This window comes from Triturus cristatus, chromosome 7 (genome assembly GCF_964204655.1).
Source record: "Triturus cristatus chromosome 7, aTriCri1.1, whole genome shotgun sequence".
Classification (NCBI taxonomy): Eukaryota; Metazoa; Chordata; class Amphibia; order Caudata; family Salamandridae; genus Triturus; species Triturus cristatus.
The window spans coordinates 172,146,605-172,172,219 of record NC_140590.1 but is presented as its reverse complement, the minus strand read 5'-3'; the positions used below and the strand labels follow the sequence as shown (position 1 = coordinate 172,172,219).

Genomic DNA, 25,615 nt, shown 5'->3' with positions numbered 1-25,615 from the left:
AGCTTTTATTACCCTTGTACCATACTTGGATATTGTGTAAAGCGCTCCCGCAAAGTTCCGGCCCTGCAGGACAAACTTGTCCATTCTATAGGCTGGATTGTCTGTGGGTTTATGCATGCTCTGATTAATAGCTATTAATTGTGCAGCTCAGTAGTACCTTCGTATGTCAGGTAGTCCAACCCCTCCATTTTACCATCCTCTCACTAACTTCTGCGTAGCAATACGCGGAGGTTAACCGTCCCATAATAAATGCAAAGTATGCTGTAGGAACCAGAAATTGAGTATTTTGCAATATATATAAAAATCATGGCGTATCATCATTTTGAACAACGCCACTCATCCTAGTAGGGAGAGAGGGAGGGATCTCCAATGACGCTCATCACCTTTCAGGCGATGCAATGGGGGCAAAAGGTACCAGTCATAGAAGACTGATGGATTTGTGCTGATATATTTCCCAGGGATCAGAAACCCTCCGTCGCTACTGTCGCCCCATATTTCCTAGGTAGCTACGGGATCTCTCCACTAAGTACATATGATAGATTTCGACCAGTTAATGTTGTAGCCAGTGAAAATGTTCAGTATTTTATATATGGAGGACTTACGGGACACCAAATATGAAAGTATATTGTCTGCATACAGAGAGATTCTGTCCTCCCAGCCTTCTGTCCACTGAAGTCCCCATATCACTTGGTCACCGTGAATCCAAGTGGCCAACGGTTCAAGTGCTAAGGCAAATGGCAACAATGGACAGCCCTGCCTCATCCCTCTTAGGAGTTGAAAGGTTTGAGACGTCTTGTTGTTTACAACAACTTGTGCCAGTAGGTCTGTACACAGGAGCCTCAGCCAGGACATACATTTGGGACCAAATCCCATCTTTCCCAATACTGCGAACAAATAAGGCTATTCAATGGTATCAAACGCCATCTGGATATCAAATGACATTACCACTGCATCTTCTCTCATTGTCTCAGTTCGCTCTAGGACTCCATGGTGTCCATGCAAGTGAAGCGCTGTGTTTGTCCCAGCATGAAGCCAGACTGATCAGGGTGTATAAGTCTTGGGATTATTTGTAATAACCGTGCGGCAAGCAACTTGGCTAGAATTTTCACTTCTGCATTAAGCAGCAATATGGGGAGATAGGAGGCGCAATTGTGTCTCGGTTTGCCTTCTTTGTGAATGACCACTATCTTGGCCATTCTCTGATCTGCGGGGAGTTTCCCCTCCTCTTGACATTCTATATTCATATTTTTCAGATATGGAGCTATTCAATCAGTTGTCTATGTACAGAGCTCTATTGGGAGACCATTCAGTCCCATCACTTTTCCTGGATTTAATACTCTGGATCGTTTGGGCCACTTCGTCATCGGTTATGCTGCTTTCTAATAAAACAAGGTCACCTGTTCAAATTGTAGGCAGTGATATGTCGGTCAGTAGGTTTCTAGCCGTGCTATCTGTAGATGACCCATTCGAGGAGTAGACCTGGAGGTAATGATTAGCGAACGCCTCTGATATTTTTTGTGGGTCTCACAATACTCTGTCACCGTGTATTTTAAGTTCAGTGAATAACCTACTTGCCCGCTCCAGCCTATCAAGCCAGGCAAGCAACTTCCAAGACTTTTCTCTGATTTCATAGATTGTTTTCCATCAGGCTTAGTGTAGCCTTGGCCGCCTCAGTTGCAAGGTCTTTGTATACTTTAAAAAAAATATTTAGAGTTTGTTGTACACCTTGTGGGTTATCCCTCAGCAAATCCCTTTCAAGTCATAAGATTTCTTCCTCAAGCCCCTCCATTTTGGCTCTCTTTTCCCTTTTAGCACCTGTCACTGGTGAAATAGCTTGCCATCGTATGACAGCTTTGAAGGCCTCCAAGAGGGTCTGTGTTGATTCCACCGACCCATCATTTTCTTTAAAGTAGAACTATATTGCTTGTTGCACACCCTCTCTCAACCAGGGGCATTTTGAGGCACCATGGAGTGATTTATGCTAGTTTCCTGGGTTGCAGTCTGTTCGTCTCATATATTGCCCATACTGGGGAATGATCAGATATTCCCCTTGTCAGGTGCTGTATAGCGTTAAAGCTCACAGCTTGATCAGTTAAGGTAAGCACGTAATCTATTCTGGATAGAATATTATGTGCACCCGAGTGAATTGTGAACTGCTGGGCTTCAGGGCTATGGATCCGTCATACATCTACTAGTCCCATTGCACTTAAAAATTCAGCAAATCATGAGTTGTGTGTTGCTGCCCTCTGTGGGAGGTATCGGTCAACCCTATCTGACAATGTAGCAAAGTCTCCTTCCATCAGGTGTCTCCCCTCTGGGAATTTTAGAATTACCTCGCCAAGATCTTGCAAAGCCTTGGTGTGTAATGTTGGGGGAACGTACATCGTTGAAATTGTGATAGTCCGACCTTCCCATGTACCCTCTATCGCCGCATATCTACCCAGTGTATCCACCTAAGTGTGGGGCACTGCTGTGGGGAAAGATCCCTTAATAAGTATTCCTACCCCTCTAGAGCTTGATGTGAAGTCAAAGTGAGCTACTAGTTTGTATCCCCGCAATTCAGGGCCTTAAAGGAGTTATAGACCAAATGTGTTTCCTCTAATAATACTGCATCAAGAAAGTGTTGTTTTGTATATTGGTGCACTCTGCCATGTTTGATTTGTATCTCTCAGCCCTTTTACATTCCAGGATAATAGTCTCAATCCCAGATGAACCATATCCTCCGTCCGACTCCTCTGTTTGCCTCCTCATTGGGGTCACCCACTTGCATGTCATTGATGGTGGATTTTGTGTTTTATGGCATTTTATGTACTCAATCTTAATAAGCTGGTATGCGTTTTTTGGATCTTTATTGCTTCCTGATTTAAGCTAAGTCTATTTGCGTTGTGGAGCAGGGAGTACAATTCAGTCCCTGTACTCTTCAGTACCTTTGCATCATCTAGATAATACACCTTAATAACGTTCTGAACTATAAACAGCCTACCCCCCTCCATGCCTCACTGCAATCTGGGTGTAGAACTACCCACCTCGCCAACTGTGCTGAGTGCCTGTTGCCCCTTCCCAGATTGTTTCATGAGGGATTATGGCTCTTTCCCACAATCCACCGTATCCCCATTGTTGTGCCAGGACACCAATATTACCAATCTAGTTTTTTAAGAGTCCATTTTGTCACTACCAAGGATCAGGTTTCCCCTCTTTGCAGTCCTTAGGACCTCATCCCCATGCCATATCAGTTAAGAACAACCTATTTGCCACCTGACGCAACTTTTCAGGTCAATGATCGTTGTCATCTATAAATTCTTTGGCACTGTCCAGATCCATACGATCCGCAGTCTTCTTCTGGTGTGTTTCTCGCTGAGGTTTGGGGCTTCTCCCCCCACTGTTCTCCATCCTTCTAGCCACTAACAGGCAGACTCTGGGGTTTCAAAGTACCAAGTCTTGCATTCAGTCTTGATTCATAGTTTTGCAGGGAACAACATGGAATATTTCAGACCTATGTTTTGGAGCACCTGCTTTGAACGATTGCCTTTGCTTCTGTACTTTGATAGCAGAGTTGGGAAAAAAGGTTATTGTGCAGTTTCCCAATTTTAAAGGTGGGGAGCTTCGTGCCGTTTGATGATTTGCATCCCAGTCTCAGAAGTTAAACAATCTGACAATCAGTGGTCTCGGGGAAGCCCCAGGCTTCAGTCTGCTTCCCGGAACTTGATGCGCCCATTCCACAGAAAAGAATATGGAGAGGCCCTGTGTTTGTAAGTACTTCGTCATTAGGTCCTCCACAAAAAGGTCTGCCGCCGGTCCCTCCGCCGATTCCAGGTCTCATAGTATTCTGACATTATTACGTCTCGACCTGCCTTCAAACGTGTCCAGTTTCCTTTCCTGTGCTCCAATTGCGTCCTGTTGTTCCTCTAGCTATTGTTTTCATGACTTTTGTGTCTGATTGAAATCCTGTCATAGCCGCTTCTCCAATCTTGACCTCTTCTCCCAATTTTCGGAGGTTTGCTCTAGTAAGCGATACTTCAGAAGTGATGGTATCCATTTGACTTTCTAGTGACGTGCAAACTCCACTAATTGCTGCCATCATGTCCTTCAGTGTTAGGTCTCCTGTTTCTGCCACCGGCGAGGCAGAGACAGATATTTGGGTGTGCGTAACTATTTCGGCTTCTTGGATCTTTTGCATTGCGTATATTTGTCCAGTTTAGTTTAGTGTGTCCCTCTCTGGCTCTTGGGTCCTGACATTATGCGTTGTGAGGAGAAATAAACATCCTTTTCCAGTTGTACTCCCCCACAGGGTGATCGCTGCCACCTGACCGCAGGGGCAATTGCTCTCCCACTGGGCCTCTCGACTTTCCACTGTGGAGGAGGTGGCCCTCTGTATATTGTTATTACTTCCCACTAGGGAACAGGACCAACCCCAGCAATAATCTATTTTGACCTTTTATTTGTGGCAATCCCTGCCAGTTCTCACAGCATCTCCACTGTTTTATGTAGTGATGTGGCAGTTACGCTGCAGTTATATCATTCTGCCCCACTAGCGAACATTGAATTGTCACGCCACTACATTGATTATGTTTTGGAAGGAATGTTGACCACAGCCACGTTTACTTCTAGTAGGGAGCCAGGTACTTTTCTTTTCGTTTTTAGTTGTGCTTGGTGGAGTCCAGTCTGCTGCAGATGAGTTAGGGCCACTCCCCTGGTCCTACCACTTGTTTCTGCTCCGGTGGGATTAGATTTACTATCCTGCTTTGCTGCCCCTTATTTTTTGGTTGATACCACTGGTCTCTTTACTTCAAGGCTTGTTATCCTCTTGCCTCTGAAACCTGGGTGTAAGCACTTACTTCTTTCCACACAGTGTTCGGAGCTCACCGGGCACTCACTTTCTCGAGCCGAGTGCCCATTTTGAGTTCTCTTGTGCTACCTGCACTACACGGGACCTTCATTTGTTTCCTCGTACCCTTGTGGTAAATATTTCGTTACCGGTACTATTTTTTATGCGGTAAAGTCTATCAAGAATAACTCAGTAAATATAAGAGGCAGAATCCGTGGTATTAGAGGTTTTAAAATGCTTTATTCCTAAAAAAGGAAGACAATTCGAATTGTGGGCCTTCTATTCCATCACCACGAAAGTTCAGGAAGGAAGGGAGCATATATTATTGACAGATAGGCAGTTTTATAGAAAATACATTACAGTGAAACAGATGCAAGAGGCGTAACAGCTGATAAAAGGTGCATACGTAGCTAATAGAGGGCGTAATTCAAGAAACGTCATTAAACATGATGTCACAAGTGGGTGGATCCATAAAAGAATCCTGCAATGTTAGCAGAAATGTTTGGCAAAGATGCGCACGCAGCCGCATGACGTGTGATTGACGTGCAACTAGAGGGTGAAGGGGACTTGACATTTAGCTCTACATGTGGAGACAGAAGTCTGGGGTTATGTCAACCTAATCCCAAATCATATCTAATATCCTATGTTTAAAGAACTGTGTTATCCAAAAGGAGAGGTCTCTTAGGATAGAATCTTATTCTATACTGACTATACTGACTGTTAGTGCGTGTACAAGCGTCTAAGTGTCTACATGAGGTGCGAGGGGGTGGGAATATTCCATGGTAACGGGGCTATGAATTACTTGCATGAGGACAGCGAGGCCTGGCCCCTTTGCATGGTAGCTGGAGGAATGTTTACCTAAACTGCTAGACAGGAATGCATCGGATGAGGAGCGAAGGAGATAATCTCGAAGGTGAAATACAGTTTTTGGCAGGCGACAGGCTGGATCAGGCACCGTTAGCCGCGCAAGGAGTAAGACAAAGTTCATGGTCACAGATGCAGGCTCAGACTGGAGCTTTCAGAGGCAGAAGGCAGGAAAAGGCTTGATGACAGAATTCGGGCCTACTCGCCTGAATCTGTGAAATGTGGAAAGTGAACCATATAAAGTCGGTGGCCTTTCATACTTAGGAATGGAATATCTGACCCATTCATGGCGGATCTGAAAGAGGACATGTTGACGGTGGACGCACATATATTTGCGTCTTCAAAACTGGAGCAGGAGGGAACATACATGTACTTATAGCATGCACATGGAGCCGTTGGGGTCTACGATAGGGGACATAACTGATCACAAAATTCATATTTCCTCATTCCCTCCTTGTCCCCTTCGGACCCTCAGGAGATATCGATCTTCATCAATCCATCGATCTGTTCATATAGCATCATTTGTTCTTCTTTCTTCTTCCGGGATCTTGAATGAAAACGTGGATGTGGGATACACGATGTGGCACACAGACCACAAATCGCTGGCCCATATTGTAGACATAAGCAGCAACTGAATAGTATGAGGAGGCCAATACCTAGGAAGGATAGGATTCTCCATCCCCAGGCTGACAACACGCCCCAGAACCAACCGGACCAAGTCCAGGTGCCTGGACTCTGGTGTATCTGGCTTACAATCTTATGAAGGCGAGTTATGGCCTTATATACTGACGGCGAATTTTCTGGTATGAAAATGCAACAACTTGATCCGATGACCCTACAAGCTCCGCCCCTATCGGCCAGGATGACGTCAAGGACAAGACGGTTTTGAAGCACAACAATCCGCATAGCAGACTGCTCTTCTGTTAAATTGCCTAAGGCGGAAATAGTTTCGTTCACTACCGCTTCAAGGGTTCTGGTTAATCTACGTATCAGCTTACTATTAGTGACTGTACCTATATAGGGAAAGAAACCTTTGTTGAAATCTGTGTATTTTTCCCATGCCGTTTCAGTGTAATCGACAATTGGGAGATCTCTCTGCTGTCTATTGTGTACTAAATGAGTATTTCTATGATAATCAGGAGGAGCTAGGAAAACAGGTGGCAGAAGGAATGCTATGTAAGAGGTACCATCCCAATCTAAAGGTAGACATATATATGCGGTCTGGCCACATATGAAGTAGGAATGATGGGAAGCTCTAAATGTAGACTTGCCTTGATCACTGAATTTTATTACAGTGGTGCATTTACTGTGGCCCATGTGTATGGAACCATTCTTTTGTATACATAATTCCCCCTTTACTGGGAATACTGACATGGCGGGCAAGATTGGTGTAGCTTCAGATTCAACGTTCAGGATCATGAGGTTAATTGTAAAGTTACCTAATCCATATACTTCATTTTCTAGATCAGTTCCTGTTCTTTTGGGGAGTCCCTCCTTGTTAGGGTAGCAGACTTTAAGTAAAACTAGGTTCAGGTTTCCCCATACCCAGTTGTCTTGATAAACTGCGGAATTTGAATCTAGGGTATTAATCAAACTAAACCATGCTCCACAGGAGCCATTGTGTGTGAATGGATATGGAAAGAGGGGCAAAACTCCCTTATAGTTCTGATAGGGAGGGAGTCGGCCACATATCCAACAATTTGTGGCATTGCTGGTTTGATGGGAATGATGTAACATACTAATGAATGTGTTGTTGCGCAGCGCAAATCTATATGACAACTCATGCGGAGGAAATTCGCTAAAAGAATGTTCTGCAGTTATATTATAAGCATGTTTAAGAATAGGGTAATACATATGCAATAGTATGCTAAAAATAATAATCAGAAGACTTAGAAAAAACTAAATTAATAATGTTACTGTACAGTGACTACGAAGTGATTTACAATACGCATGCTTTTTCAGCTGCTTTCGCTGATTTCTTTCTCTATTACGGTCTAGAGGATACATGTCAGAGACAAATTCAACCGATTCACCTTGGAGAGGACTTAAACAATCAAATTGTCTGACTTACTAGACCTCAATTTTAGTTTATAAATTTCTGAGTTCGATTGCTCAACCAAGGGGAGCTTTGAGTCTGTCTTTGAGGAAATACAGGGTCGTGTATCTACACTGGGTGGTAGTCCATAAAATTTCTTGATATGACTCGAGTGCAACCACCCTTTTCTTCCCTCGATTTTCACGGCTGTCCTTGTGGTGAGTAAAACCAACTTCGGTGACTTCCACCTAGGATCCAGTTGGGTCTTCCGGTCAAAGTTCCTGACCAGCACCAGGTCACCAGGAACCACGTCATGGGGCTTCACCTCAGTATGATCGGGAAAAGCTGCGGATACCTGTGAACGACAAGATTGTAGTGCAGACATCAAGGAAGCCAGGTAATCTGTCAGCATATTACAGTCAACGTCAGTGATTTTACGAGGTATAGGCGTCCCCCACATATTTGGTGGTCTACCGAAGATCACCTCATACGGGGATAGCCCTGTTCGAGAATGTGCTACCATTCTCATGTAAAAGAGCGCAACTGGTAAGGCTACTATCCAATCGACTCCTTTTTCTCTACATATTTTGGACAATCTAATTTTCAAAGTTTGATTATGGCGTTCTACGAGACCTGCTGCCTCGGGATGTCGGACACAGTGAAATTTCCATTGATAGCCTAATAGAAGGGAAACGTGTTTCATTAGTTCGGATGAGAACGGCTGGCCGTTATCTGAGTAGACAACACGTGGTAAACCGTACCGTGGGAAGAATTCTCGAACTAACTGTTTGGCAGTAGTCGGGGCAGTGTAATCTGAAACCGGGTATGCTTCTGTCCAACGGGAAAGAGCACAGACAACTACGAGAACATATTTGAATCCTCGACATCGCTCCATCTGGATATAATCCATCTGGAGGACTTCAAAAGCATGATCGGGAGTTTGAAATCCACCCTGCTCTACGGGGATGCTTTTACCTGGATTAAACTGACAACATATCATACAGGTACGAACCTTTTGTTTAGCTGCGGCTCGCAAGTGTTTGTTGAACCAAATGTGTTGAATGCTGTCTAGCAGAGCTTTTTCTCCTAGGTGCGCTGGACTATGTATAGTGTTAATGATGACTTGGACCATTGAGTCGGGAAGAAACCATATAGATTTTTCCTTCGTCATCCATCCCTGATCTGTTTGGATCCCTCCTAATTCAGTCCATTTCTTTATTTCTTCTGGTGTAGCATGTGTCTGTATGTCAATTACATCAAGGGCGGGATCCTTAACTGTCATGCAATGTGTTGGCGTCGGAACTATTGTCTTTGTCATGTCAGTTGTGAGAGTCTGATTCTGAGCAGTCTGTTTAGCTGTTCTGTCAGCTAGGTCATTACCCTGAGAAATGATATCGGTAACTTTTGTATGGGCTTTGCATTTCATAATCGATATTTGTAGTGGGTAGATGAATCGCGTCTAATAGGGTTTGAATGAGGGGTCCGTGTTGGATGTGGGCACCGTGAGACGTTAAATAACCTCTCTCTCGCCACAGTACGCCGAAGTCATGGACGACTCCGAATGCATAACGTGAATCTGTGTATATGTTAACTTTTTTATTTTTGGCTTGGATACAGGCTTGTGTCAGAGCGATGAGCTCTGCTGCTTGAGCTGACAAAGTGTTAATACGATTTGTTTCAATGACTTCAGTGTCTGTTGTGACTGCGTAAGCGGCCACTAGCTCTCCTGTACTTGCTCTCATACATGACCCATCTACATACAATGTCAAGTCTGGATCTGACAAAGGGATATCTGTCAAGTCTTGTCTGGGTTTCGTCGTGATAGTAATAATTTCAACACAATCATGTGCCAATGGATCTGTTCCGCTCACTGGTAACAGTGTGGCAGGATTTAACGTATTACAACGTCTGATTTCTATATGTGGCTGAAACAATGTTAATTCGTAACCGGTGAGTCTCACTATAGTCAAGTGTTGTGTTTGTGTGCGGTTCAAGAGAACCTCTACTGCGTGGGGTACTTGTACTGTCAATTGATGTCCTAACACTATGGCATCGCTTTGTCTGATTGCTAAAGCTGCTGCTGCCACTGATTTCAGGCACGCAGGAAGAGCCTGAGCTACTGGATCTAATGTACTAGAGAAATAAGCACATGGTTTATGTGATCCTGCTTGTTCCTGAGTGAGTACTGACAAAGCAGTACCTTCGCGTTCTGTAACAAAGAGTGTAAACTGTTTGCTGTAACATGGTGTTGCTAAAACAGGTGCTTGGCATAAAGCTTTCTTTAAGCTTTCAAAGGCGTGTGTATGTTCTTGAGTCCAAGGGAGGACAGTCGATGTGGCTGCCTCCTGTGTTGTCAACTGGATGAGTGGTTTTGCTAGAAATGCATATTGAGGGATCCACTGCCTACAGTATGAAGTGAGGCCTATAAAAGCCCGCACCTCCTTTTGTGTCTTGGGTGGTGGCATGTTAGCAATTAACTGGATGCGGTCGGGTGTAAGCTGCCTTCCCTCCTTGGACAGCGAGTGCCCAAGGTAAACAACTCGCTGGACACAGAATTGCAGCTTAGAAGGGGACACCTTGTGCCCCTTGTCAGCCAAAAATTTTAAAACCGTCAGTGACGCTTTTTCACATTCACGTTCGCTTCGGGCGGTGATCAGCAGATCATCGACATATTGAAGCAAGGCAGTGTTAACTGGCATGTGGATACTGTCAAGTTCTCGTTTCAGTGCTTGGCTATAGATGCTGGGGCTTTCTGTAAATCCTTGAGGTGCGCGTGTGAATTTAAAACTTCGTCCGTTTAAACTGAATCCGAACAAATATTGACTTTCCGGATCTATTGGGACACTAAAGAAAGCATTCTTGAGATCAATTACAGTGAAGAACGTTGCTTCTGAGTCAATAGCTGTGAGTAATGAAGAGATATCTGGGACCACGGGGTATTGTGGCACAATACATTTATTTAATTCGCGCAGATCAATAACTAATCGATATACTGGTGGAGCTTTTGGATCCGTTCTTTTAAGAATCGGAATTATCGGAGAATTACATACATTAGAGTCGGTTTCGACAACCACTCCTTGTGCAATGAGCTCGTCAATGATTTGCAGCAAAGCCACAACAGCATCGGGGGGTAATTTGTATTGTCGCATTCGTGGTAGTACTATTCCTGTTTTCAGTGTAACTCGATATGGTGTAATGTTCATGCAACCAACATCAGTGGGGCCTTGTGCCCATAAATGTGTAGGTAAATTCTGCAGTCGGTGATCCATGTCTCTGGATACGTAGTGACCTTTAAAGTCACGTAGAAATAGTCGTACTCCTTCCGGAGAACAACATATTATAGCTCCTAGAGCTTTCAATGTTTTTATGCCTAACAAGTTTTCTGGACATGATTTAGTAAGCAATAAATCTGTAGTACGTGTCAATGGACCAATCGTAAGTGGAAGAGGTTGTGTTACATCATTAATTATAGGTTTTCCTGAGAATCCAAGGGAAATATTCTGTGAGCCTGAGAGGGGTGCCCCTGGAACTTCACTACGTCTTATAGTTGTTCTGCTTGCCCCTGTATCAAGTAAAAACTTTCTGTCTTCCCCTAATAGTTCACTATGTACATAAGGTCCCTCTTGGTCTACAGGAACCTCAATAAGGGGTAAGCCAACTTCCCTCTCTAGGCTATCTCATGAGTATCGCTGATAATCGGGATAATCTGCTTGTGCATACTGATACATCTGTTGTGTTGTTGCTTGTGTTGCAGCAATAGGCTGCGCTTGTGGTGGTGCTATAGTCTGTTGTGAAGCTCCCTGTTGCGGAGCTAATTGTTGCGGAGCTAACCTAGGTTGTGCATGCTGAGGTATTTGTTGTTGATTCTGATCCTGTCTAGGTGGACGTGGTCTCTCATGCGTTCTACCTGTGGCAATATTATGTTTCAGGACTGGACAATCGTGTATATAATGACCTAGTTGTTTACAATAGTTGCATGTCCCTTTCGCAGGGCCTGCGGAATCACCCTTTTGATGACTATCGGCTGGAACTGACTGTGCAACAAGCATTTTCATTTTTGTATCTTTCATACGTCTTTGTTCGTGTTCTTGTTCTTCTCTAATTCTATTGTGATGATATTGTAACATCTGTAGCATCTGTGATGGGGTATTACCTTGCCAGGTACTTTCGAATTTCAATACTCTATTCTTAACTTGTAGCAGAGAATTCTCAACTAATTTTGTCACAAACAGATGTGGGTATGACTCACTACTGGCTTTTATGCCACTATTTATACCAAAACATTTTTCAAATCGGGAATAGAAATCACTAGTATCTTCGTCTGGCTTTTGTTTACAGGCTGAGATTGCACCCCAGTCTTCCTTTTTCGTAGTTAATAAACGTGGCAGTACCTGTATTAGTAATCCTGCTAGTGCTGTAGTCTTTTCCCCAAGCCCTGCTCCTGCAGCTCGGGCCTTTTCTTCGTTTTCCAATGCTGTCCAATCTATCTTTTGGTCTCCCACCTCCCATTCTTTTTCTTTGAGTTTTTCATAAACACCGGCGGGTAATAGGACTTTTAATATTTTCATAATGTCGGGGTAGGTATACTCTCCCATGAGTAACATGTCTTTTATCTCACGGTGGAAACCTGCTGGGTCCTTGTCATGGCTGGGTACTACTTTCTTCATTTCTAATAATTCTAATTTAGTTATAGGTGTGTACACAAATACGCGTGTAAAATTATCACCGGCACCTCTAATTGGGTGTACTTCGCGTAACGGGTTCTGTCTATCTATGTGATACATTTTTCTTCCCATAATGGGAACTGGAACGTGTTCTGGGCATATGAAATTTAAATATTGGTTTCGGGATTCTAGAATTTCCTTAATCAAATCAGTACCTGACCCTCTCCATATATTCGTGAGTAGTTCTGTCAATATGTCAGGTAAGGGTCCTGGATCGGAGTGTTGGCTTTTATATAATATAAGGAGGTGTTGAATCATGTATATACTAGCTAAACGCTGTTCATATGGGTCTAGATTCAGAAACGAGTGTGTAAGTACATCATCATTGTATTCGCCGGGACTGTCAGCCCATTGTACTGCTGACCTGGCTAATTCTTGTTCGTCCATGGAATCGAGCATGTGGTACCCCCTTCGATCTCGGAGTAATTTATCAGCGGCTTGGAATAAGTGTTCGGGGGATTTTGTATTTAACATAGGGTTTGGAAAATGTCTATTATATTCTGGACGTATTGGACGTACCGGATCATTAAAACCTCTGGTATTATTATGGGGTCTTCCTCTACCTACATAAGCTATCGTTTCTACTTGCTCTGACTCTTGCTCCTCCTCTTCTCTGTTCAGGTTAGCGGCGTCTACCTCTAATCTTTCTTCGTGTATTCGTTCTACTTCTTTGCGGATCTTTCGGTACATAGCGACTATACATAACTGTTTATCATGTCTCCCTTCTGATATATTCTGACCCCAAGTGACAAGTTTTTGCATTTCTTCCGGATTTACCCCAGGCCGGTCTTGATTTCTGATTACACAGTTTATGAGGAAGCGTAACAGTTGTCCCTGTACCTCCACTTTCTGGTACTCCATGGCTCTGCTAATACTTTCAAGACTTCGCCCTGACTGGACAAAGTGATACATATTTTCTAAATGTGTAGTCATTCCTGGTAGCTTCGTTAAATATATTGCAGCTCGTCGAATACGTAATGATGACAGCAGCATTTCGTCCCGTTTACCGGGCACAGGATCATATCTACAATCTACTAGAAGTTCCTTAAGCATGTCGGGAGTTGCTAGTTTGGGCGTACGTTGGAGGGCTAAATCTCTAAGAGTCTGTTTATTTCGCGGCGGAGTGGCAAACATGTCTGTCGTACCTCCTGTAGCACCGTCTGAGGTGCTAGGCACGAAAGGATTCGTTGGGCGTAGGATAGAGATTGTAGATGCGGGAAAAACTGTAGAAACGGACGGGTCTGTTGGAACTTGTGTAGGAGTTTGTAATTGCGGGGATACAGATGGATGCTCTTGGTGTTGAACACCATCGGCAGGCGATGTGGGTGATATGGCATTAGCATACTCGGGAGCAGCGTCATCTAAATAGGAGGAAAGAAAAACGTCCTTTGCTGTTTTGGGATGTGATTTGGGATGTGCTTTTATCGGAAACAATGGAGGTGGCAAGTCTTTTGGTATTTCCGGAATAGCCTTAGGTGACCCTTCGGCCAGAAGTGGATACATACCATTCATAAGGGCGTTTCTTTGTCTATCTATTTGTTCTGAGTTTACTCGAGTACCTTCCTCAAGTAATAGATTTTCTCGAGTTTTATTTGAATTCTCTCTACCTTTCTCTTCCTGTCTGTGTGCTTTTTCTGTACGTCTGTATGATTCTTTACGCCATAATTCAATGGCATCTTTCTGTGACTGTCTGGCTTTCTTTTTCCATAATTCTTCTTCTACTCTCATGATGCAATCTGCATCCCAGGTCCCCGCTGCGGGCCATCTCTGACTCTCTGGTAATTCTTTGGTGTAGTCCACCCATAAATCAAGAAATAATACGGCATCTAAACCATGCTTATGATACATAAAGTATCCTGGAGTATCCCTAGATGGAATGGGAACAGCTTCTTCGAGTACACCTTTTCTAGTTTTAATCTGTCTTAGTTTCGAAAAGAGCGGCATCTTTTTTTTAGATCTTGTTTCTAGAACACACTTTATACAAGAAAACACAATAATGAACAGTCATTCACACCACAATATATATAGAACGTATTAAAACATTTAACGCTTAACAGTTTTACGAACAATGATAACTAATAGAAAACCAGTTATTGACATTATACTGACACTAGATAATACTTATTTATATGCAAGACATACTATATTACTATATATACTGCTAAACAGTACAGATACACTGCTGAAACAGTGCAGACCGGATTTGTGTACCCAAACCCGTCTTGACCGGCACAGACTATGTGCACGTAAAATGCCTCCCCGGTAATGGTACTCACCGGGTAGCTCGGAACGGAAGGCCTCGGAACGGAACTGAAACTGGACTGGACTGGACTCGACTCGACTGGACTCGGGACTTCGGAACCTGGCGGGACTCTGTATACCTCGGATCTTGCTCTCTCAGCTAGGCTCTGGTCGGGATACTTCGCACTTCTCACCGCCTCGTCTGGGTGTTGATCGCAGCCTCAGTCGTCCCCGCTTGGCCGGAGGGAGATACAGGAAATCCTGCGGGTACGCGTTTTTGTCCGTTCAGCTGTGGCAGGAGACCGGGCCTGCAACGCACCGCCGGCGCGTGAGATGAGAAAGTGTCCCTGTTCGGGCGCCAATTTATGTGGTAAATATTTCGTTACCGGTACTATTTTTTATGCGGTAAAGTCTATCAAGAATAACTCAGTAAATATAAGAGGCAGAATCCGTGGTATTAGAGGTTTTAAAATGCTTTATTCCTAAAAAAGGAAGACAATTCGAATTGTGGGCCTTCTATTCCATCACCACGAAAGTTCAGGAAGGAAGGGAGCATATATTATTGACAGATAGGCAGTTTTATAGAAAATACATTACAGTGAAACAGATGCAAGAGGCGTAACAGCTGATAAAAGGTGCATACGTAGCTAATAGAGGGCGTAATTCAAGAAACGTCATTAAACATGATGTCACAAGTGGGTGGATCCATAAAAGAATCCTGCAATGTTAGCAGAAATGTTTGGCAAAGATGCGCACGCAGCCGCATGACGTGTGATTGACGTGCAACTAGAGGGTGAAGGGGACTTGACATTTAGCTCTACATGTGGAGACAGAAGTCTGGGGTTATGTCAACCTAATCCCAAATCATATCTAATATCCTATGTTTAAAGAACTGTGTTATCCAAAAGGAGAGGTCTCTTAGGATAGAATCTTATTCTATACTGACTATACTGACTGTTAGTGCGTGTACAAGCGTCTAAGTGTCTACATGAGGTGCGAGGGGGTGGGAATATTCCATGGTAACGGGGCTATGAATTACTTGCATGAGGACATCGAGGCCTGGCCCCTTTGCATGGTAGCTGGAGGAATGTTTACCTAAACTGCTAGACAGGAATGCATCGGATGAGGAGCGAAGGAGATAATCTCGAAGGTGAAATACAGTTTTTGGCAGGCGACAGGCTGGATCAGGCACCGTTAGCCGCGCAAGGAGTAAGACAAAGTTCATGGTCACAGATGCAGGCTCAGACTGGAGCTTTCAGAGGCAGAAGGCAGGAAAAGGCTTGATGACAGAATTCGGGCCTACTCGCCTGAATCTGTGAAATGTGGAAAGTGAACCATATAAAGTCGGTGGCCTTTCATACTTAGGAATGGAATATCTGACCCATTCATGGCGGATCTGAAAGAGGACATGCTGACGGTGGACGCACATATATTTGCGTCTTCAAAACTGGAGCAGGAGGGAACATACATGTACTTATAGCATGCACATGGAGCCGTTGGGGTCTACGATAGGGGACATAACTGATCACAAAATTCATATTTCCTCACCCTGGGGGGTCTCCCGCTACCCCAGGACTAGCCATCCACACTTGCCTTGTAGCCTTCTTGTAGCTGGGATTTCGGTGCTAGTCCGCTGAGACCATCCCTGCACTGTCCTTTCCCTGTCCGTGGTTGTGCTGGCACCTCGCGTCCTGTCTGCCATTTCGAAAACCCTGGACTTCCCGCTGTAGCTCCTTAAGGTGGGGGGGGGCGTGGGGGGGGGTCTGATAGGGTCCAATATCACAGAGCATCTGAGCCCCATGTTTATGGTCGTTCTATGACCTGTGCCCCCACTCAACAAAACCGTACCCGTCCTGTGACGTCTCCTCACAGCCTGCGGTGATGCTCGAGGCTTTATTCTGTTCCCAAGCCAGAATGTGTTTCTCAACGGTCTGGGGCTACTGCCATCTCAAGTGCTTCCATCGACTCTTCCACAGCTCATGACGAGCTGGAGGGTACTGTATTGGTACTAGGATGGTCGGATTAACGTGCAGATTTTTGGATGATTATACGGCGGAGAGTCGCAGCTCTCTTAGTTTTAAGTCATCTTTCTTGTCGTCAATCATGCCCCTTCTTGTGGGCAAGCTTAACGTTGTGAAGGGATTGTGACAGCAGGCAAAACTCAAGGCATTCTCACAGGAAAGCAACTTTTTCTTCTGTTAATAATAACATAATGCTCACTCTGTCATAATGGTTGAATACATGACATTTTTGCAGTTAGAATACTGAAGCACTGTGCTCATAAATACAGCTATGAACTCCAGGTCAGATAGCTTCTTTCAATGTTGAATTTTACCCTGATTGAAGTCAGGGGATACCGCGCCAAGGATGCCAAATCTAACATCCCCCTTCACTCTCTGATTTGTGGTCATCAACTTCTAAATGAACTCCTAAAATGTCTGGCTTAACCAATGTAAATGAGGCTGGCATTAAGTCTATGTTTTGTTCATAAGTGACGCGCAATAGCGGTTTGGGCTGCAATTTCACCTTTTAAGGCTAGGGTAGGGTTAACACTAATGTGCATATGATTACTCAATGTTTTTAACTTCTCAGGCGAACCAAAACATGAAAAGATACATATCAGCTTACATTGATGCAGTTTAAGACTCACCTTGACTTTCCACTGTATCCCTCTTTCGATGATGACAGTATATCCATATACAGACACAGCCACCATCCTGGTAACAGCCACATTACCCTTACCAAAGATTTCATTTTCTGCTACAACTGAGAATATCTGCAGTCTTGAGTCATCTTCAATTACTTTGGTCAGTGTGTATGTGCAGGTGCCTTGGAAGTCAAAGGACAGGCCATCAAATGAAATGTAGTGAGGATCTCCAGATGCAACACATTTTCCAAAGCTGATTGGCTGGCATCCCTGGATGCCATTCACCACCTTGCACTCTTCATTGGCACCACAGAGTACGTTCTTGCAGTCCACAGCTCCATTGTCACCGCACGTGCAGCGCTCCTTGCACAAACTGCTTGGATAGAACTCTTGCCCCCTTTTGTAGTACTGTTCTTTGTACACACACCCACATTGTGCGATTGACACACATTTGTCTCCACTTAAGATGAAGCCATTGTTACAAAAGCATCCTTCTGTGCACGGTGCATCGCAGCCTACTGGAGCGGAAAGACCAAAGCAGGTGACAGGGCATCCATTACCACATAGCTCATAGTGCATATTCACGGGGCAAGAAGGAGCTGAGAGGAAATAAAAACATGGTGTAAAACGATTGCAAAAAAGTTATAACATTATGTGAGTACACAGAGAAAAAGCATTATGTACTATTGAGTACCTCTATAAGCAGCAATAATATAGCAGAAGTACATTGAGAAAAGATATTACAATACAATCATCACATTGAGAAAAGATAATGCCATGTAAAAACATCGCTGAAAAGTAAGATTATGAAGTAAGACATTTTTAGAAAGTAATTACATGTTTAGCTATATTGAGAAAGTATTCATACGTATATGTGTAAGTAAAATATATTATAAGCACATTGAAAAAAAACAATCCTAAATTGTGAGTTCATCGAAAAAAAGTAAAAACGTTAAAGTATATTGACAAAATAATTTTATGTTTAGTAAATACACTAAGAAAATTATGTTCTAGTTAAAATCATGTAAATTGTGATTACATTGAGAAAACAATGACATGGTATCAGTATGTTGTGCAAAAAGTAATAATATTCTGTGGATACATTAAGGACAAGTAATACGATATTAACACACTGAAAGAAAATATTAATATCTTGTAATTACATAGAAACATTGTGACTGTGTTATAAGTAAATGGAGAAAGTATGGCAGCATGTTGTAAGTTCACAGAGAAAAAGTGACATATTGTAAGGATATTATCATTTGCACAATCAACGTGGATCCCGATTGGGAGTGGGATGTTGAATTCCAATATTTGTGATAATTCCTGTTATTGAACATTTCAGAATTATGATCAGTTCCGTTAATAACAAATTCCTTGTATAATTCCCCATTTTCTAAGAGAAAGCTCAAATGAATAAGTTTTTAAAGCATTCTGTTAATACTTTACTCCCTAATATTAGCATGTACTGACTGTATTAAATGGCGCATCTGCATCCACTTTACTCTGAGTTCGGGCCTTAATGTCTGCACGTTTCAGACTAGCATTCCTTCTCTGTGTAAGACTGTCTGTTAATTAATGTTTTTCTCTGGTCCTTCACCTTGCATCTTTCTAGGAAAAACATCCTTTACACTGCAGTCACTACACCGACTGCGACGTCACCATGCATTGGTTTCTCATACAAGTCGTTGAAAAACCCAGCGTGTTGTTACACTGGTGTTGGATATTTAAGTCCAACACCTTCCCTATTGTTGCATAGACTGGAGTTGGAATAGTAATTTATAATATTGCAAAATCTAGCACCTCCTAAAGCAAATTATTGTAATGACTTGCGTGGTAAAGTACCATGTGGTAATGTCTGTGTTGGGTTAGTGATTGCGTTGTAAAGGCATGCAGGGCAAATGCATGTGTGGTTCTGTCATACAACCCTTTCTAGTTTTCTTTTCCTGATCAATTTCCTTCTCAACCTACTGTTTTCCTTATTTTTTTGCATCCCAATTGGGAAATGTTTGCAATTTGGTTACAGTAATTTGTTCTCTTTCCAACCATTCCAAACATTCCAGTGGAAGGAGTGACGATGACATCACACTACTCCTATGAACCTCCTGAAAGATCACCAACATATTTCACTGCCTTATGCTATTGGAAGATGCCTGTACTAATGACTTGCATTGGCAATGTTTTGGAGTTTTACGGCTGCCAGTAATGTCAGTAGCAGGCCTGCCACTTTTACTGTTAATATAATATAATTGTTGGACTTGGCCCTTTTGGCAGGTTCACCCCTAAACTTTTTGCAATTATCCTAGCCTTTTTCCCTGTGTAGTGTTGATGGTTTTTGGCCTCTGCGCACTTTAGCACTGTGACCCATGGTAAAGTGCGTGCGCGCTCTGAGTGCGCGTGGTGAGATTGGCCTGCCCTCCCATAGGAATTCATGGGGAATATGTGTGTCCATAGTAATTCCTGGTGTGAGAGGAGTGCAGGGTCGAGTTTAGTATGTGCGAACTCATGAGAATAAATGCTGCGCAATGGTGTGCGCAGATTTATTGTGACTGGTGGAGAAGTGCCACTTTTAGAAGTTGGCATTTCTGTGTGCTGTGTGTCTGCCTGCCTGATGTGGAGTGCATGTCTGGCTTGTGATTGACAGGTGCTGGATGGTGTGGGGAACTCCAGGAGCCAGGATGAGTCAGCCCAGTGGTGAATAGGGAGATCAGCAGCTAGATGGGAGGGAGGAGTTGCAACAGGGACCTGAATAGGTCTCTGCCTTCCCTCCACAATGCTGGCTCCGCCCCCTGTGGCGCATCTGATGTCCCTAGCCTGTCCTGTGAATAGGGAGAGGGGATGAGCAAAACAAAGTGCTCCAGAACCAGTTGCATCTGGTTTTCCCCTTGCCCTGCACCGTGGTGTCAATGGAAATCTGTGTATAAAAAGGGGCTGTGACCCCATGTAAAATGTTCTCTCTCTGTGTTCCTAACTTGAGGGGGGCCTGCTGCTGCTGGGCGCCAGGAGGTACCGCCACTGGGGACTGCCTCCCTGCTGGAGGGCCCTGTGAGCTGGCCCCTGGGCCCAGCCTTTGCCCCCCTGCATCCTGAAAGACTTTCCCTGGAACTGTGTACTACAGCGCCTGGGGAGCGCTATATTTGTATTCCTTGAGAGCGCTTTACTCGGGGCAGGAGAGAAGGAGCGGGTGTGCTCCGCAGCGCGGAGCTGCCCTTTGACCCGAGGGAATCCCGGTGTGGGGATTCCCCCACAGGACCATGAAACCAAGCGGGTGCCCACCTTGCGTAATTTGCCGCCAATTTGTGTTTAAAACCAAACCGAGCGGGAGCCCACCCCGCATCGGTGCCTTTGTAGCGGGTGCCTACCCCGCTTTGTATGCTTAAGAAAGAGGAAGCCTACCCCTTAGTGTCCTCGTTTGAGACGGGAGCCCACCCCACAACTGCTGGCAGAGATGGAGGAAAGAAATCGCCGCCGGCACCACGAGCAGCAACCCTGACGAAGAAATCGGCGTTGCCTGCTTACGGGCAGGGCTTGGCCAGGAAGCAAGAAGTTAAGGAAGGTCTTGGAAGGCAGGGCTCCCGCAGCCGCGGTGTGAGCCCTGCGTGTGTTTCCGGACGTCTCTAGCGGGAGTCTACCTCGCAGTGAGGAGCCTTCCCAACGAGGTTCCCGCAGCAGCCACAGGAGGAGCGGAGTCCCCGGGCTTCCGGTGAGTGGGGGCGCACGCGGTGGCACAGTGGTGCGAGTGTGGTGGGAAGCTTTTTGCAACATCTGGCATTCTCTTGTTTCTGAGTCCCAGAGCAGGACTCCAACGTTGGGGGCATTTGTCTCCAAGAGTCCCCCGAGAGGGGCCCCCAGGCACCGTCGTGCCCATCCTTCCTTTGGTTCACAGCGGCGCCGCAGTTGCGGGCCGCTGCAACGTGGGGCAGATTTTGTTGAGAAGCCCCAGGGGGGGCCCAAGAGGCACCAGGAGTGCCAGACATTACTTGCGCATTTTGCCAGCTGCCCTGCGAGAGTGCAGGCAGCTACGACCTTGGAGGGACAGTTTCATTTTCAAGTTACGAGTCCCAGAGAGGGGCCCAGGAGGCACACTGATGCCCAGGCTCATTGTCACAGCTGCCCAGCACTTAGTGGGCAGCTGCAACATTTAGGTTGTGCCCCTGCACACTTTTGCTTTGCTGCATTCGCAGCCAGCCCAGACATTCTGGACATTGGGCATTTCAGCCCCTGTGAGAGGCCAGTTGGCCTTGGGCCAGGTTCAGTGCATTTGCCCCCGATTGGGGCACACAGTTTTTTTATGTCAATTTATTTCCCAAGGTGTTTATGCTTGTGATGCCTACTGTAATGCCTATTGCGTAATGTGTGATGCTAATGAGGTTTGGGCCTAATATAGTAGTATGCCTAAGGTGGTTCATGCGCAAGGTGATTTATGCATCCTCTGTTTGGCATTGCAGGATCTCATGCTAAGTTCCTAACGTTACCAGTAGTTACTGGTTGTGCGCTACATTTACTATATGTTCCACATTTACAATTGGTGAATTTTGATGATTCTGACGGTGGTCCATTGGCCCTGTCTTGTGTAAATAGTCCCCTGTAAATTCTGCCTAGTGCCGGTTGGCACAGTGTAAATTGTGTGATTATTATCTAATGTGCTTATTATAATACAAAGGCTATTTTTATATATAACCTTGTGTGGAGTTTCTTTTGTGGTGGGCCTAGGGTGTTGTTGCTGTGTGCGTGCGCAAACGCTTTACACATTGCCTCTGGGATAAGCCTGACTGCTCGTGCCAAGCTACCAAGGGGGTGAGCAGGGGTCATCTTTGGCATGTAACTTCCTTGCCCTGACTAGAGTGGTGGTTTCTGCCTGGCTTTGGCGCAAGCCTTAGCCAAGCAGAAATCCCATTTCTAACAATAATGTCATAATGTTCTACAGTGAGACTGTGGTATTGTTAAACCTGATCTCCTTATACATTAAATGCATCGCAAATTGGGCCTTATGCTAAATTAGGTTGTGTCCAAAGTGCCCTCCATCTTGTGTTAACATATATGAATAGCATGTGTTAACTGTTGTTGCTCATCTTTGTTCAAACAAAGAACTGCAAGACTCACACTAATAAACAGAAAAATGTTCCCAAACACCTTTTTTTCCCTTTCTACCTAACCAAGGATATTTCAACTGTCTCAGGCAACGTCATTCCGTTATGTATGGATATGAATATCATCAGGTAATAATTGAATTGCTGAACTAACCGTGAGAACACCTACAAACTCAGGATAGTACTACCATGACAGAATCGTCAAATGTATTCTGAAAACAAAAGCTTATTATTGCTTGTTGTCTATTGGTGGAGATCCTGAGAATCATATACCCATGTAAAATGTGTGAATGTCTTTGTCCAAAAGTCCTATAAAAGGACGTGGAGATTTCTATGTGGAGGAGACCCCTTTTCGCTCACATTTGGAGACACATCTATGCTGGGTTTAACTAAGAATGGTTCTAAGTTCTTTGTACTAATGATTTGTGTTCTTTGCTACTAAAGTTACCCATAGCATTCTCCATATAATATCCCTGTTAATTCTTTATATAAGGCATTCAAACAACAGCCCTTGTCTGCCATTCTTAAGAGAATGTTTTTCACCTGCCACTGACCTAAATTGACTGAACAGAAGTGACAGCTCCAGTTGGGTGCACCAAAATTCGTATTGGAAATACACTGCTCCCGATCCTAGTTATTGTCCCGCTTCATGAACGGGATTTTAAGGTTGTGTGTTCATGCTAAAACACTAGAACTACAGAGGGGTGAGAGGTATATCCCTCTTTGACCCCCCGCTGTGTGTTCATGCTGACAGTATGTATCCTAAAACTTCCTTTAGTCTGTTGGATTCACTCTTTTTGATCGTCTCACAGTCAGACTGGTTTTCTCAGAGTGTATAAATGAGAGAAAGTGCCCGGTTGCTAGCAATCATTACTAAGGGTGCTCAGTTTGCAATGCAAAGCAGTGGTCACTTAAGCATCTTTGACCCTTGGTTTGAGGTCGATGAGCAGCCTAATACTAATGAAAGAGATAGTGTGTGTGGTGAGTCTAGACACAGTGTAATACGACAAGCTAAGTATCATTAATGTATAAATGTCCAGCACAGTTTGTGTGTACATAGAGCTTTTAGGTATAATCTATGAATCATAAGAACATGTACAGTAAAAAAGCATTAACTCAGCTGGAAAAGGTACATATCATAACACTGCATACCATTATATTGCAAATGCATCATTATATGGAATAATGAGCCAGTGATGTTTCTATGAGAAAGTAATCACTAATGAGGCCAGTGGACACAAAGAAGATGTTGAATGTAATGCAGTTCCGAAAGTATGACCACTTTAGACATTTTTCAAATTGTTTTGATGATTACAAAGCTCTGTTGTTTGCAAAAGCAGAGTATGTAGAAGCAATGCAAACACTATCACTACAGTATGACAGTTAACAAAAATGTGCTGTTCACAAAGCTCCATGAACACAGAAAACAAATGGAAATGGAGGATCCTCGGATGGTTTATTAATACTGACTACTCTGTATCTGTTCTATAATGCATAGGATTCTGCAATCCCTGTATAAATGCCTTTCTCTAATTTGTTCATTATCGACGACTTGTGACTCACCCAGTCACGGATTATAAAGAAGAGATGCCTGAACTCGACTATTATATGTTATTACAGTTGATTTCTGATGTCACAATGCCTGATGTCAGAGCCAGCAGCCCAGGTGACAGGCAGTTCAGGTCACAGAGCAGTTGTTCGAAGCAAAAAATATATATGTTTCTGCATGTTTCTACACATTCTGAGCTACTGAATTGTTTTTAAACTGACTTTATTGAATTATTTCTAATTCCTTTTTGCAACAAATATCTAACAGGTATTTAATATGTTCAATTTTGCAATAGAGATTCAAATTTTATTCTTCCTGTTTGAAAAAATGCTCTCTCTTTCATAAGATTCAGGGTTTTAAGTGGTTTGTGAAAAAAGTGATGGTACGACCATGTATTACATGGGATAAAGTAATCCCATCTGTACATGATAAGGATATAACAAGATTCCTCTGACTTCCATAACCTTATAAAGGAACTTGGCCTTCAGCTTGTTCCTCTATGTGGTTATAGAATTCCCGGTGACTTGCAATATGATAAGTTATGTTATGTTAATTTAACTTGTAGGGCACATCAATCACCACATAAGGGGTTTCTCAGTACCGGAGTGAACATGGGCAGGGCATAGCTAGTATGGAAATAGCTCAGTTCTGCAAAGCTTACTGAAAAGCAAGTTGTCTGTGCATTTCCGAATGTGAGTGGGTAGTTTATTCCAGTAGTAGGGGAACTAGTAAGAGAATGTGTTTTTTTTATTTGAGAAATAGTAAGGTGAGCTTTAATGGTAGATCTTAAAGGTCTGCACGGCAGGTACAGAATACGTTTCTCAGCCAAGTATCTGGAACCTTTGCTCGTCAGTGATTTATACACTATACAGCAGATCTTGAAAATTATTCTAATGTGCATTGAAAGCCAATGAAGCAATCGTAGAAGGGGAGAGGAGGCTGATCTGGCTGGCATACTATGAATTAGACAAGCTGCTGTGTTTTGGATTACCTGAAGTTTGGCAAGTAGGGAATCATTTGTGGCAACTAGGAGGGGATTGCAATAGTCCAGATGGCTGATCAGTATGGCCTGCACTATGGTTTTGCGCATCGAGAGTGGAAGTAGAGGAAAGATTCCATGTAGTAGACTCATCATATGAAAGCAGGTGCCAGTGGTAACCACTACCTGATCTTTCATTGTAAGAGTCGAGTGTACAACAACATTTTTTACTGTAGATTTCGGGGTAGGTGCTGTGCCTAAATCTGTTGGCCACCAATCCAGGGACCAGAACAGTTGAGCTCTGCCACAAAGCATGATCTCGGTTTTACTAGCATTAATTGAAGAACGTTCTCTGTCATCCAAACCAAGATAGCATTCATCCCATTTGCAAAACAGGCTTTCGTATTGTGGGGTCTTTATCAAGGGAGACAAGACATTGGGTGTCATCTGCATATGAGATTGCTGTAAATCCATGGGCTCCGATGGTTTTAGCAAGGAAGGTTACATAGATGTGAAATAATGTGGGGCTAAGACATGATCCCTGATACACCCCCTTGTAGAGTTCTAGAATGCGTGATTTAAATGGATCTAGATTAATAAAATAGACAGGGGGTAGTGATGGCACAGACAGTCGCATATCAGAAGAACAAAGAAATGTAAA

The 25,615-nt window shown here is 43.8% G+C and overlaps 1 protein-coding gene across 1 annotated transcript in view; it reads right to left on the bottom strand.

Moving 5' to 3' along the window:
* The window catches only part of LOC146809146 (IgGFc-binding protein-like), a 790,095-nt gene that overhangs the window by 207,247 nt on the left and 557,233 nt on the right, over positions 1-25,615 (bottom strand). The window contains exon 15 of the mRNA XM_085614833.1: positions 17,340-17,935. Within this exon, the coding sequence (XP_085470959.1) occupies positions 17,340-17,935 (596 nt within the window). The remainder of the gene's footprint in view (positions 1-17,339; positions 17,936-25,615) is intronic.